The 14818-nt window shown below is 43.4% G+C and overlaps 1 protein-coding gene across 1 annotated transcript in view; it reads right to left on the bottom strand.

Moving 5' to 3' along the window:
- Nucleotides 1-14818, bottom strand: part of TNIK (TRAF2 and NCK interacting kinase) — a 381266-nt gene that overhangs the window by 297140 nt on the left and 69308 nt on the right. The window contains exon 2 of the mRNA XM_021702658.2: nt 1981-2046. Coding sequence (XP_021558333.1) covers nt 1981-2046 — 66 coding nt within the window. The remainder of the gene's footprint in view (nt 1-1980; nt 2047-14818) is intronic.

The following is a 14818-nucleotide window of genomic DNA, read 5'->3' as shown; positions in this document are numbered from 1 at the left end:
TTCCTTCCTTCCTTCCTTCCTTCCTTCCTTCCTTCCTTCCTTCCTTCCCCTTCCTTCCTTCCTTCCTTCTTCCTTCCCCTTCCTTCCTTCCTTCCTTCTTCCTTCCCCTTCCTTCCTTTCTTCCTTCCTTCTTCCTTCCTTCCTTCATTTCTTTTAAGTAGACTGCATGCCCAGCATGGAGCCCAACACGGGGCTCGAACTCACCACTGTGAGATCAAGACCTGAGCCAAGATCAAGACCCAAGCTGAGATCAAGAGTCGGACACTCAACCAATTGAGCCACCCAGGTGCCCCAAGAATGGCATCTTCAGAATAATGTTAACAACATAGTTGGTAAATATCTTTCCTTTCTAAAAAGACCTTACACCTCTTGACACTTGTTTCCTTTTCTTTTCAGGTGACAAGAAAGTAGGGATAATTCTGAATTTTCCAAACATTCTCATCCTTAACTTAAGCTCTTTGTTGTCTTCTTTTGCAAGAATATACAATCCACCTCTTAGATTAGTAGACAAAGCTGTGAATTGTCCCCCAAATGCATATTCTACAGGAGGGAAGCATGGTACAATGGAATGGTTCTAAAGAAAAGGCACCATAAAACCAAGACCATGCGATAGAGTTGCAACTCCATACTGTCAGCAAATCAGAAGTAATTTTCTACCTAAATCAGAGCTTAATTCATTAGCCCACATTAATTCACAAGTTCAATCCAATTTCTCAAAATGCAATAACACAATCTTCCAACCTAATTATCTTCATTGACAGTATTTTAAAGCATTTGCTGAGACACATTTCTTCCTTGTGTCAGACAGGATCAACTTCAAGTGAACAGCTTGGGTGGACTACATTTTGTCTAATTGCAAGGGGTTGACATTTTAGGAAACAATCATTTCTTGCAAGGGAGAAATTTTCCCCTGGATGGACACCAAAGGCTACCTTCCAATAAGTAAAGGTTGAAATGTATCTGTTTACAATTGTGTTCAGATTCTCAAGAACATCGTGTGTGTGTGTGTGTGTGTGTGTGTACTTTTGACATTCTGTAGAATTGGAAATATTACAATATGGAGGACTTCTACAGTAATTTTAATCACTAAGAGAAGTTTAGTGATCAGAAAAGGAACTTTTAAAAACAGAACAACAAAAAGAGATCATTTGTAATGAAAATACCATCCCATCTCACTACCACTCAGAATAATGATGGATATTTCCCTAGAAACAATCACGAGAAAAGAATTGGTTTGTTTTGAAGGCATTTATTTCAATAGCTCATTTACTAAAACCCCCTGAATTTTAATCCCAAAACAGTACATTTCTATTTCCTTTTAATAATCAAAAGGGAAATCAACCCACATTTTTAAACAGTCATATTTTTTAAGACCCTTTACCGGGGGGCAATATCTTTTAAAAGAATTTTTCAGTGAACTTACAAGCAAAAATTAGTAAAAGGACAAAAAATACTTTTTATTCCTCAACTCAAGTTTAACTTTTATTTATTGCCTATCTTCTAAAAGTCATTCTGCCATTAGGCTTTTGCTTTGTGAGGTAGCCAGGTTTCTCCTAACACTGTTCACTAAGCTCAGTTTAATTCATGCCCTGGGCCAATAACAAATCTACCTATCCAGCTGCAATACTTTAATAGCTTAAATTGCTAAAGTAAAAGTCATCCTTTACTCCTTTGAAAACCAGTTGTGGCAGTGTTAAAGTAAACTAAATACGTAAAGAGCTTCAAATATGCAGCATTGAAATTCATGCGTCAGATGTGAACATTATAATACATAATGAAGGACAAGGCCCAAACTTCAGAATCCTGTTTAGGCAATGGGATTACAGATATATGTTAAAAGATGGAGAGTCAATTAAGAAGCACATTATTTTGTTTTAAATCTGTTGTAAGGCATATATGAGCAAGAATAGACAGCACAGCTATTTAGCATTCATGAATCAAAAACCACATAGAAGCCATGTTCAAACTCAGTGAACTTACCTTATAAACTTGTCCATATGTTCCATTTCCAACAAGTTCCACTAATTCAAAGATCCCTGCAGGGTCCTAAAAAAACAATAAACAAACAAAAATTCAAAATAACATTCCAGGCATTGTCTTAATCAAAAGCAAACACTTAAAATAAGCAAGTAAATAACAACTTTAGCTTTGGGGGCTCTCACGTGTTAGTATTAATTACTAATAAAATTTAAGTCAGCTGAAGCTATGCAACTAGTCAAAATCCACTTTGTTTCCATTTTACTCTTCTATGAGATGTGTTTAGATCAGACAAAAGGAGATATGACTTCCACCAAAACCATAAAAAAGAATGAACACATTTATCGCTGCCACATGGAAATACACTCGCAGGTACATCAGGATAAAATGAAAGACCCATCATCCTTGGGAGGGGATTCTAATTTTTCAGATTTTTCTCTTTGAAGCTTCTGAGCTGCCCATTCTGTTGAACACAATTAAGAAAGGGTTGTTTCTGTATTGTGGGGAAAGCGTACATAAGGTAGTCAACGGTTCCCAAGCGCCAGTGCAATCAACATAGCTGCCTCCCCCGAATGTTTTTCCTTGGCTTTACCTCCCCCTCTCTACAACACTGTCCCTGCAAAATATGTTTCTGTGCCTGATCTTCAGATCCTGCACTACCTGCAGAAAGAGTCCCTGCAGGATTTTGAATACCAACTGAATTGGAGATTTATGCACATCTTGACCACCAAACAGGTATCTGCTAACCCTCAGAGTCAGCTAACTCTTAGGGTGCTCAGTAAATGTCCAATAATTGCTGCCATTTATTACTGAATTCTTATCCCCTCAAATGGAAAAAAATATCAAAGCCTGTAAAATTCAACTCAGAAGCATACACCGACTCTGAACTCTACTGCTACCTCACTGGACAGAAATTGTTTCTTTAAGGGCGTAAATGAGGAATCACAAACTTAAGTGTCCACAGAGGCTAATCAAGTAACATAACAGAATGAAGGGGGCCAGCTGGGGTCTGTGGCCACCTGGAGAAGCCATGTCTCCCTGCGGGGGTGGGGCTGGGGGTCACGTAGCTGGACCCACAGTTGTGATTACGTCCACCTCTGAGCACTATATTGCCTGGTCTAAAGTTTTCGTTTTGTTTTGTATGTTTCCAAGATGTCCTAATTTTTAAACGTTAGGCACTAACTCACTTAAAAAAAATACTCTGAGGGAGGGACAAATAAAAGACTGCAAAAGAGTCAACACTTTTATGAGATAATAAATTGTTAGGGTGACTGAGAGGCAGGGGAGGGAAAGCCTGGGCTTTGGATACAGACAGACCAGCTTTCCCTCAAGTGGCTGCATGATCAGAGGACACCCTGAGAGAACAACTACGTCTCCAGGCAGATAAAATGGGGATGACACTTGCCCTTGCAGAGCTCTGATGAAGAGTCAGGAAGGGCCTAGCACCACACCCTGCACATAGCTGGCCATCTGCTCGGGTCTCGTAGCAATCATTTTTCAGCTGAGGAACTGCACACCGCTAGTAGCATTTAAAGGGCGAAGGGCTGCTTCAGGGCTGCTATTCGTGGGGAAAGAGACAAATGAGTCCAATGTGACAAGTAAGAGTTCTTTAAAGCTACAGTCTTTAGGGGCGCCTGGGTGGCTCAGTAGGGTAAGCGTCCAACTCTTGATTTCGGCTCAGGTCATGATCCCGGGGTCCTGGGATCGGGCTCAGTCGGGAGTCAGCTTGTTTCCCTCTCTCTCTGCCCCTCCCCCTGCTTGCTCACTCGGTCTCTCAAATGAATAAATAAATCTTATAAATAAATAAATAAATAAAGTTATGGTCTTTAGCAAACCAGGCCCAAGACAAGCCCTTTGCTGTGTGCCTTCGAAGATTCCGCAAAGAAAACAACAAAATAAAACAAAACCTCAACAGTTGAAGCCGTTTATCCCTGAGAAAGAATTGTCATCCATATAATCCATTGTTATAAAGCCAGGAGGGCAAAAAAACCCCACTCCAGACTCGACTCGGACCTCACAGCCCGAGAAGTCCGGAAGTTCCAGCTACACCCCCCGGGTCAAGGGGTGTGGACGACGTTCCTGATGGAACCGTGTGACAGGAGCAACAGTGAGGGCCCGGAGCTCTGGCAACGGAGACCCCGTAGCTGACAGACCACCTGGGAGGCCTCAGGATGGGAAGGAAAATGGTGCGTGTGAAACTGCTAGGCCATCAGAGCAGCAGGTTCTATTACAAACAGAATTAGAAAGAAATGAGGGAACAGGGGGAAAAAAAGCCCACAAATGGTGGCAGCTGCTGTTTGTTTCTAAGCTGTTCCCAGTAGTTTGTTTGCTCAGTGGTGTTTCTGCAACAAATTTTGAGAGAGGTTCTACATGTGCTCGAAATATCTCAATTGTGTTTTCAACATTAGTTTTTTTTTTTTTCTTGACTAAGAAACAAAATTTGAACGAAACACAGAAGCAGGACGGTGACTACCACCTGCTTTAAGGAGCCTACGAAGCATGGTGCGGGGGGGGTAGAAGGGGAGCACAGGAGCAGAAACAGAATGCGGAACTGAGACCAGCTTCTATGCCCAGGGGCCACCCTACTGTACGGACCCATCCTCAGGGTTGAGGTTTAACGGGCTGGTCTCAGGTAGGGCTGGGCAACTGACTTCTAGCTCTTTCCTTTCCTTGAACAGTCCACTAATGGGCCTATGGCTCAGCCCATTAGCGGACTGATGGCTCAGAACCAAGGAAGTACAATGCCGAGATTTTTGTTCCAACTGCTGGGAGATGGGGTCTTTCCGCTGGACACATACATCCAAGGGGCTCAAAAGCAAAGGTCAGAGTAACCAGAGTTGGATTGGTGACCCACCTTGGGTAGGCAACCAAACTGGAAACAATCATCAAATGAGGGTGGTTCCCCAGGAAATGGGACTCAGAATTGCGGAAATTTACAGAGGGAGTTTATTGGGGTGTGCCTCAGAATCAAGACCATTTGGGAGTGAAGGAAGAAGTATAGGACTGAGCAGAAGGAATGAGTTCAGCTGTGATGCAGTGGAACCAAAACTTCATCTGATCCCACAGGAGCTCCGGAGCTGGGGTGAACCTCCAAAATTATCGTACCCTGAGGCATGGGGGCCTTTGCACCCCACCTCCGTTGACTAGTGATTGCATGCAGACTGTCCCCAGCCCAGCGGTTATGATCTTGCGTGAAGTGACACTCTTCTGCTAAGGACAATCCCCAGGTGAGAACAATCACTGGTTGCCTACACTCCCAGCGGGTGGACAATGAGTGCCTCAGGTGCAGAGAGGAGATCTGGGTTACACATCACAGCACCACTAGAAGCATCATGGCTAGAAATGAGTACCAGTTCGGAATTGGAAAAGAAGTCTATAAGCTTCTATCTTCTACAGAATGCTAACAGTAATAAGACAAAATGGCCCAATTAGAGTAATGGTATTTGCAAGGAGGGGGCTTTCTGAGACCCTAGAAAGCAGAAGGCAGAGATATTGTTCAGGGGCACTCGAACTAAGCACTGATCCTAAGCTTCCCTCTCCCCTACCCCCACTCCAAGTACCCGGAGAGCTGATGTTTGTGAATACTCCCTTCCACAAATGCAACTAATTGCTAGGTAGGCTCCTGGGGAATAGTGCGGTAGCTTGAACATGGTAAGCACTCATTCATCTGTTTTCTCCACGCTTGTAGGACTCCAACATAATTTCTCCCAAGGGTCACCAACGACTCAATCTCTTATCTATAATGGTCTCTTCTCAGTCCCATCCTGGTTGTTCCCTTTGAGGCATTTACATTGTCGAGCACCACCACTCTTGTTGAAATATCTCCCCTCCCTTGTCTTCCGGCGTACCGCCCAGTCTCTCTCAGAGACTCTGTTTCTTCCACCCAGACCTTAAAGGTAGGCTGACCCCAAAGTTCCAACCTCGTGCTGTTCACTAAGTGCTAATGAATTCATCTCCAAATGACCATTTTATTCATGTACTCCACTCCATTCATGCAACAGGCCTCACCTTCTCTTGCTGGGACTACTTACTTTCAACCAATTCTTCCCTCCTTCACACTAACTTTCTAAAATAGACACAACACACCCTGCTTTAGAATCCTACACAATGTGGTTCAAACTGAAAGTCAAGGTCCTGTCTTGCTTAGGCCCAGTCTTCATTCCCAGTCTCATGTTCCATCATTTCTTACTATAACCAACCACCTCAAACCGCCTGCCATTTCCCTAACACACCACACAGGCTGGGTCTCTTTGCCTGGATTCAGGACGTCTGTCTGCCAAGATTATTCCTTCTACCATTCTCCACCAAGCAAGCCCATCCTTAAAAGCCCAGTATGCCACCTCCTGTGTGAAGCTTTTCTCAAATTAGCGCCACCAACTCTCTGCCTCCACAGCATGTTGTACATAGCTCTACGATAAGCATTTTCACCTAGTGCCATCCCCTCTTCCATTTCTTGCCCTCGATATATTACAAATGCCCTGAAAGACAGAGACTGTAACATATTTATTTTACTATTTCCCAGCACTTAGCATGGTGTCCAACACATAACTAGACATAACGATTTACCGAATAAGGTTGATGTCCCACTCGCAACTCTCCACAACATGTGTAGAGGAAGCTGCAAAACAATGGGATCAGAATGTTGAGCCAAAGGTCTAGCAAAAGTACATCATTTCTTTTTCAATCTAGACAAACTGTCCCAGCCCCTACACCCCCTCTATCCCCCTTACCCCGCTTCCAGTTGCACAAAACCATCACATACATTAGCTCCTATGGGATTCCCAGCTCTAAAGAAAATGCATGAAGCCCATTGGTGTGAGCTGTGCTTCAGGTGCATTGAGAAGACAGGCTGTCAGGATGCGGTCACGTGCAATGCAACAAGATGATGTACCTAATAATCATGTTACAAAGACAGGAAAGCTAAGAGACAAGAATCAGCTTAACTCTCTCTCTCGTGTTTGTTTAGCTACTCATAAAGCCAGAATGGGCAGCATGGAAGAAAGCTGCATACACCAAGGAAGAGAGAGCAAATCATTGACATTTACCAAAGTCAGGAATCCCTGTTGGCTATACATGCCTTTATTCAGATCTTAACCTTTGCCAGGAGATGGGGAAGAGAATTTAATTCTAAGGTAGAGTAGTTTACACTATTTCATAATGAAATATAACTACATATCAAAAGGCAAGCTGTTCCATAAAAGAAAATGTAACTTTTCAGCAAGTATTGAGCAAGGCAAATTTGGTTAACCACCATCATAAAGATCACAATAACAGCACACACTTTATGAGCGTTTATGTGCCAGGCACTGGTCTAAGCATTTTCCACGAAGAGGTCATTTCATTACTTCAATTATGTCAAGTGGATGCTATTGTTGTCTTTATTTTACAGATGAGGGCATCGAGGAACAGAGAGGGGAAGCAGGTGGTTAAGGTCACACCACCGATGGGTGGCTGAGCTAGGATGGGTGCCTGGCTGGTCAGACCCCAAACGCTGGGCTTTTAACCGCTCGGTACTCTATCAGCTTCATGGAATCAGCATTCCCGCCCTTGACTTATCACTTGTTAGCTCTGCTTTGAGTCTCGGTTTCTTCATCTTTAAAATGGGGATAATATTACCTCCCTCCCAGGGTCACTGTGACAGCTCCAAAAATATCTAGACAAGCTCAGGGCCTGACACATATTAGTATTTCAACAAACAGTAACCTTCTTCCTTCCTTTTCTTTTTCCTCTTTGGAAAAAAAAGATCATTTAACACACAAGGAATATGCCACAGAAAAATTCCATCTGTATTTCGTATATTTTCAACTAGCAAAGCCAATAAAAGAAAACCTATTGTCTTTTAACCAACACCACCATGTGCTTAGCAAACAGGGTCAGGTATTTGTGGACAAACAGATGTCTCTTTAGAAATTACTGAGAAATTGGGAAGACACAATAACTTTTTTGGGCTCCTGGGATGTTGAAATAAATTCTCTCTTCCATCAGCTGATGCCGTTCAGGCGGCATTGGCAGCTCAAGCCTGACTTCGCAGCAGAGTGCAGAGATTTAAGACGTAGGGGTTAATAGTCCCCCATCACTGAGTTATACTTTAATTCTTCCAAGCCCTCTGAATGACACTGGATTTATCAGAACACTAAATAACATCTCTAGACTAAATCCCAAAGATTGAAAAAGACAAACCTAAACACATAGCTAGGATGACTACCTCCTTAGTATCATAAAAGATGATGTCTATTCTTCCCAGCCCTTCTCCCTCCTCTGAAATGAAATTAAGAGAGGGTTTGGGAGAGATTATGGCCAATGGCTTAGATTCCAGACATCCTTTCTCCCAAACTCCTCTCACAGACAGCCGTTCAGATCTTTCACTTGGGGTCACCGGTCCTTGGCGGGGTGAAATAGACCCCAAAAGAGTACGAATAGCTGATCTGGCTCCCCGAATTACTGCCCACCCCCAGATTCCCTACTGACATCTGCCAAATGACTGTGCTTACTCTAAACTTACAGGCCTTGAAAAGACCAAAATGTTATTTCTCTTAGAACCATATTTAGCAGCTGTTTTGTTCGGTTTCAGCCCTAACTGACAAGCATATGCTTACAAAAGCAAAACAGCACAAAGAAAACAAAGAACAGTAGGAGAACTCTCCATATTCATCTTGAGCCTTCAGGCTTTTCAACACCATCGTTCTTCCAAAGTAAGCACAGTGCGGGAAACATCGTACTGATGCAACATGGCCCAATGCTCCCCATGCTGTGCTCACAGACAGGCAAGCTCCCTCATTTTTTACTGACCTTCCCTCCTTCCGATGTAGGGATCTGAGGAGCCAAAGGTTTTACCTTCCACAATGGGGTTTATTCAGTCCCTGTGTGCTACCCACACCCTTCACACCCAACTACTTTCCAAGGTAGAAGGACGGGTACACTGGCCCCTGCCTCCTGGTGCTTCCAATCTGATGAAGGAATAGACATGAGCCCATAACTACATGTACACAGTCATCAAATTACAATTAAATTATAGTGACAAGCAACATGCAGGAAAAAGGCAAGGTGCTCTCAGAGTATACACCTGGGAGATCTAGAATATAATCCAGACTTATCTTCATTAACATACTGCCCAAGCCAGCATCTCAAATAGAACAGGTAATTCATGTAAAAGACTATATTTAAAAATCTAAAAATAAAACGATTGCTGAATTTTCTCATTTGATCATTTGTGCAGAACAAATTACATGATGCAGACCTATCAGACGATTTACACAAAAAAGTTAGGGTTCAATGTGGGATTCTACTCTTTGCCAGGGTTATCTGACCTCTCATATTCTGGTTTTCCCATCTGTGAAATGGGATCATCCCCCTTGGCCTGCTTTCCTGGCAAGGCTCCATCCTGCGTGCGAATGTGCTAGACACCTCCCTGGCTCCATGTGTCCAGTGTTGAGCTTTGGGAAGGGTGGTACTGATGGCAGGCTGACTCCAGGACACCATCTGCCCCCCTCGAGTTGGGCCTGGCTACATGGTATCAGTATCCAAAACTGGCTCCTGGCAGGGTCAGGACATGGTGCCAGCCAAGCATCAAGCAACACCTTCCTTGATGATGGTGGCTTCTAGCCCACGGAATAGGGAGGCCAGAGCCTCCTCACCTCCTGCTTGGTTTGCTACCTGTTTCGTTCCACCTGCTACTGAGCAGCCATTGGTAGTGAAACAGCGTCCCACGCACCTTGCCCCGATCGCCTACTCACTCCGGACTCTGCAGCTCCAGCCTGCTCTCACAAAGGCAGCCTTTAAAATTAGTTCCGCATGGCTCAGTCAGTTAAGCGTCTGCCTTTGGCTCAGGTCATGATCCTGGGGTCCTGGGATCAAGGCCCACATCGGGCTCCCTGCTCAGCGGGGAGTCTGCTTCTTCCTCTGCCCCTCCCTCCCATGCTCTCTCTCACTCTCTCTCTCAAATAAATAAATAAAATCTTTTAAAAATAAATGAATAAAAATAAAATAAAATTAGATCTGAAACCTGGCTCCTCAGAGTAATAGCTGCCAGACCGTAAGCTATAATGGTTATTATCACAGTCTCGGGGGTAGACGATGGCCTAAATACTTTATATTTGTTTTCATATTTAATCCTTACAGCAACCATGGGGAGTACACGTTACAAACCCCCATTTTCAGATGATGAAACTAAGGCTTCCAGGAGTTAAGTAACTTAACCCAAGTTAAATAGTATGTGGTGGAGACAGCAGCTAAGACCAGGCAGTCACACGAGGAGAAAAATGCCTCCTATGAGGATTGTCCTGAGCCCCCAGAAACAACATATGAAAAGCAGTTAGCACAATGCACAGTAATGCTTCATAAATACAAGCCCCTGATATGATTATTGCCATCGCTGCTAGTATTATTAAAAGTTGCCCAAGGTGACAGCGTTGGTTAGTAGTAGAGGTGGGAGTCAAATCCAGATATTTTGAATGCAAGTCTGTCATTACTCACTTTTGTACAAATGGCCAATGCTGAAATTAACTTGGGGTTACAGGGATGGTCAAGACCTTGCGGTTTAACAATGGAGCCAGAGAAGGGCCAGTGACCTCCAACCGGGTAGTGCGACCAGCCAAGCAGCTGGGAACCAGAAGTAAAATGTGCCAGGTTTTGCTCAGTGCTCCTGCCTTCCCATCAGAGCCTGGAAGGACTTAGAACATTAACTTGGATATTTATTCTGATTTCGGTAGACTGGTTGCTTGAATCCTTTGTCAACTGCTGGGATTCACCAGCCAGCTCTTCTCACACTTCCTGACGCAGAGATCCTGAGCCGTGCCCACAGACCAGCCTGTGCACACATGCAATGCACAAAGCCCACTTCTCTGTTCAGAGACTATTTCCAACTTATCTGCTGTCAGGGAAAGACATACTAACTCCATAAAGCAGATTGAGAAATTTCTCCAGGATACTAAGCCAAAACGCAGATTTTTAGACAAAGATGGGGTCTCCACCTTCCAGAACTTTCCTTAACTCTCCCACAGTCTGTTTAAGCTCAAACATGGCAAGTTGCTCTAAAGGTCAGTATGTATGTAAGGGCCCCTACCCTGGTCCCTTCCCTCCCATTATAGGTTGTCCCAGAGATCATACAGCTGTTTGGGGAAATGTACCATACAGCATACAGAGACATGCAAACGTGAGATCTCTCTAGGCCTGTTAGGGCAGAGTAACTTCCCAGTATTTGCAGCAACATGAGGTCAAAATTATGGGAACCAGACTAGCAAAGATTTGGGCATTTTGCCTTTTCGAAGATGCTTAGATAAAAAAAAAAAAAGGATAGCATTTGCAGCAGATGGACTTTAAAGACAAGAACTGATTACCTAAATAATTAAGTAAGAAATATTAGGAAACCATCCAAGGTTCCATTTTGGGAAGAAGAGCCTTAACCCTTCCCCCAAAGGTATTCATTTATCACCTGTTTCCAACAGACCAATGACACATATTTGCTTGAAAGCATTTTCAGCACTTCTCCCAACACCTAGGGGCAACCATATAGTTGACAACAGACCCTCTCTAAGGGGTGAGGAGGCTAATATTGGCTAGATGGATCCCCTATTACTCTTCTACTTCTGAAGAGGAGTGGGATGGCCAAGAGCCACATAGGAACAGACAAGAGCCCATCAACACGTACCTGGGGCAGGGGCCTGTCACCTGGCAGATGATTGTAATGAGCCCATCCCAGTCCATCACTTGGTGTCATCACTTATGGTACAGATGGCTGGCTAGTTAATACCAACTCTTACACAGATTAGTGTAACAGGGCTTCACTGGCGTCTGATCTATTTTTTTTCCTTCAAGGCTTTTGTCCCTATGGCTAGGCTAGCATAAAGAATATACAAGTTTGTCTGTTTGTCTGTCTGTCTGTTTGTTTGTTTTACAAGGCAGATAATTTTTTGAATGGGGTTTGTTCAAGGATCTAAAAATTTTTTTGCCAGTTTCAAGAAGCTAAAGATAAATTTCTCTGTCCCTCCAGGCTTCCAAAGGTGTTAGATTTCCATTGTCAAGTAAGTCTGGGAACACCGAGTCTAAAAGATTAGCAATTTAGGGGTGCCTGGGTGGCTCAGTTGGTTAAGCATCCGATTCTTGGTTTCAGCTCAGGTCATGACCTCAGGGTTGTGAGATGGGCCCCATGTCCGGCTCCACGCTCAGTGCGAAGTCTGCTTGAAATTCTTTCCCCTCCCTATCCCTCCTGCTCTGTCCCTCACCCTGCTTGCGTTCACTCTCACTCTCTCACTCTCAAATAAATGAATAAATAAATAAATAAAAATCTTAAAAGATTAAAATTTAACTCACTCTTTACTGCATAGCCTCTCAAAGCCTTTAACGTGTTAATGTTCCCTGTGAATCTCCAAGAGAGGGCAAAGCTTTCCACATTTCATAAACCTGTTTGGCTATGGAACACTGTTTAAGGAAATTGTGTCTCTCTAAGCACTGGTGTTCTGTGGAGCACAGGATAGAAGATGATAAGGTATAGAGCAATCTTTCCCTTCTCATACCCACTTAACCAAAGCTTGCATCTTACCTTATTATAGCAGGGCCTGCTCAATCACCCAATGTTCATTCTCCCGTTGTTCCTTAGTAACAAAAATTCCAATTTTATTTGGGAAACCAATGCATCCAAGTCAAAAACTACATGTCCCCAGCCCAGCGGTTATGATTTTGCGTGAAGTGACATTCTTCTGCTAAGGACAATCCCCAGGTGAGAACAATCACTGGCTGCCTACACTCCCAGCAGGTGGACAATGAGTGCCTCAGGTGCAGAGAGGAGATCTGGGTTACACATCACAGCACCACTAGAAGCATCATGGCTAGAAATGAGTACCGGTTCGGAATTGGAAAAGAAGTCTATAAGCTTCTATCTTCTACAGAATGCTAACAGTGATAAGACAAAATGACACAATTAGAGTAATGGTATTTGCAAGGAGGGGCCTCTCTGAGACCCTAGAAAGCAGAAGGCAGAGATATTGTTCAGGGGCACTTGAACTAAGCCCTGATCCTAAGCTTCCCTCTCCCCTACCACTGAAGCTAGAAGTGAATATGTGACTAAGTTCTGACCAATGTTATGTAAACAGAATTATTGTGTAGGAATTTCAGACAGGTTGCTTAAATGGAGTTGACTTAGCTGAGAGAAAGCCTCTTTTGTCTTCCACCTTCCGCCTTCAGCTGCCTGGAATGTAGATGTGATGGCCAGAGCCCTGCAGCCATTTCTGACCCTAAGGTGATTTTAAGGCTTGAAGCCTTTTGCTAGGTTGTTACAGCAGAACAGTAAAATAATCCTAAGCCTCTGATGACCATGGAACTACCATATACCACTGCTCTGCTATGTCTGGACCTCTCTGTCACAAGAGAGAGAAAATTTCTACCTTCCTCAGCCTACTAATATTTTAGGTTTTCTGTTTGATGCAACTGAATTCCAACTGATTTGCTTGAATTTTACCATTCAGATATTTTTATTTATTTATGTTTAACTAACAGTCCTTCTTTAAAGTACTCCTCTCCATTAGCCTTTTGATCTTTGATAGAGATGACAGTCATTACAGTTCAACAAATATTCCAGTTCTCCTGCTGGTATGTTATATGATATCAACTCCCCCCCAATACACACTCTTTAAGTTGGGTGTGACCACATGATTTGCTTTTGCCAATGCAATGTGAGTGAAAGTGATGTGTCACTTTCAGATGGAATATGTGAGTGTTGTATAAAATACTGTGATGACAATGGAAGCATACATGGACATGAAATCTCCACTGGTCTGTGTCTTTGGGTAGCTGAGGAATAGAAACCTCTCTTAATGGGCTCTGGACATGTGGCATGGTCAAGAAATAAACTTTAGTTACATTAAATCTCTAAGACTGTCATCACAGCATATCCTAGCCTATTCTGACTGATAGAATACAAACAACCAAATGGTGGTGATAACTGATAATCTCACTGCATAATGCTTTATGATTTCTGAGATGGTATTTCTGAAAAGAGCCACTTTTGACTGGGTACATCTTAATCCCCAGACACTGTGCAGGCCATTTTGCAACAATCATTTTATTTAATCTCTGCCTTGATCCCGTAAGGTACATTGTTTACAAAAGAGAAGACCAAAGCTAGGAGAGTAACCTACACAAGATCAAAGTCCAATGCCAAAATGCACATTCTCCCCACTGTCTCCAACCTGTAACATCTGAAGCCAGCCCTGGGAAAATAAAAATGCTGTACAAAGCTGGCTGGTGACACAGGAATTCCAGGAGCCCTCTGTTACCAGGAATGGGAGGAAACATTAAACCATGGACGGTGCATTCACACAGCTGACCACGTCCTATAGGCCTACACCGGGGCACGCCAGGCTTGTAGTCCCCACACCCCACTGAGGACAGCAGAACTGCAAGTCCCCCAGCTGCTCATTTGAGTCCTTTGAACTCAAAACCTGCTTCTGAGCCACTGTCAAGGTAACCACGCAGCTGAAAATAACTAATTGGGCAACATTTTCTGAGTGCTGCCATGGGCAGTTATAATCTCAGCATCTCCGTGGCAACCTGACTGGAATTCTGGATATTCACACAAAGAAAAACCAGTCTCCGTTCAGACCAGGGCTGCATTTTGTCTCTATTCCACTTTTCTCATTACAAGTTGCTACTGAAGGAACAATGCTTCTTTTATGAAGAATGTTTATTACTGGTCTGTGGCAGAACAGCATCTTCGTAATCTGGAAATATTTGGAAAGGGGGAACATGGTAATATATCCTTTACTGCCACATGCAAAGAGGTTTTATTAAGACAGGCTCTAATACAAACAACAGTAAAGGTCACCATGGAGTAAGTGACTTAGAATCA

Source organism: Neomonachus schauinslandi, chromosome 1 (assembly GCF_002201575.2).
Source record: "Neomonachus schauinslandi chromosome 1, ASM220157v2, whole genome shotgun sequence".
NCBI classification, from domain to species: Eukaryota; Metazoa; Chordata; class Mammalia; order Carnivora; family Phocidae; genus Neomonachus; species Neomonachus schauinslandi.
This window is presented reverse-complemented; position numbering and strand designations above follow the sequence as displayed.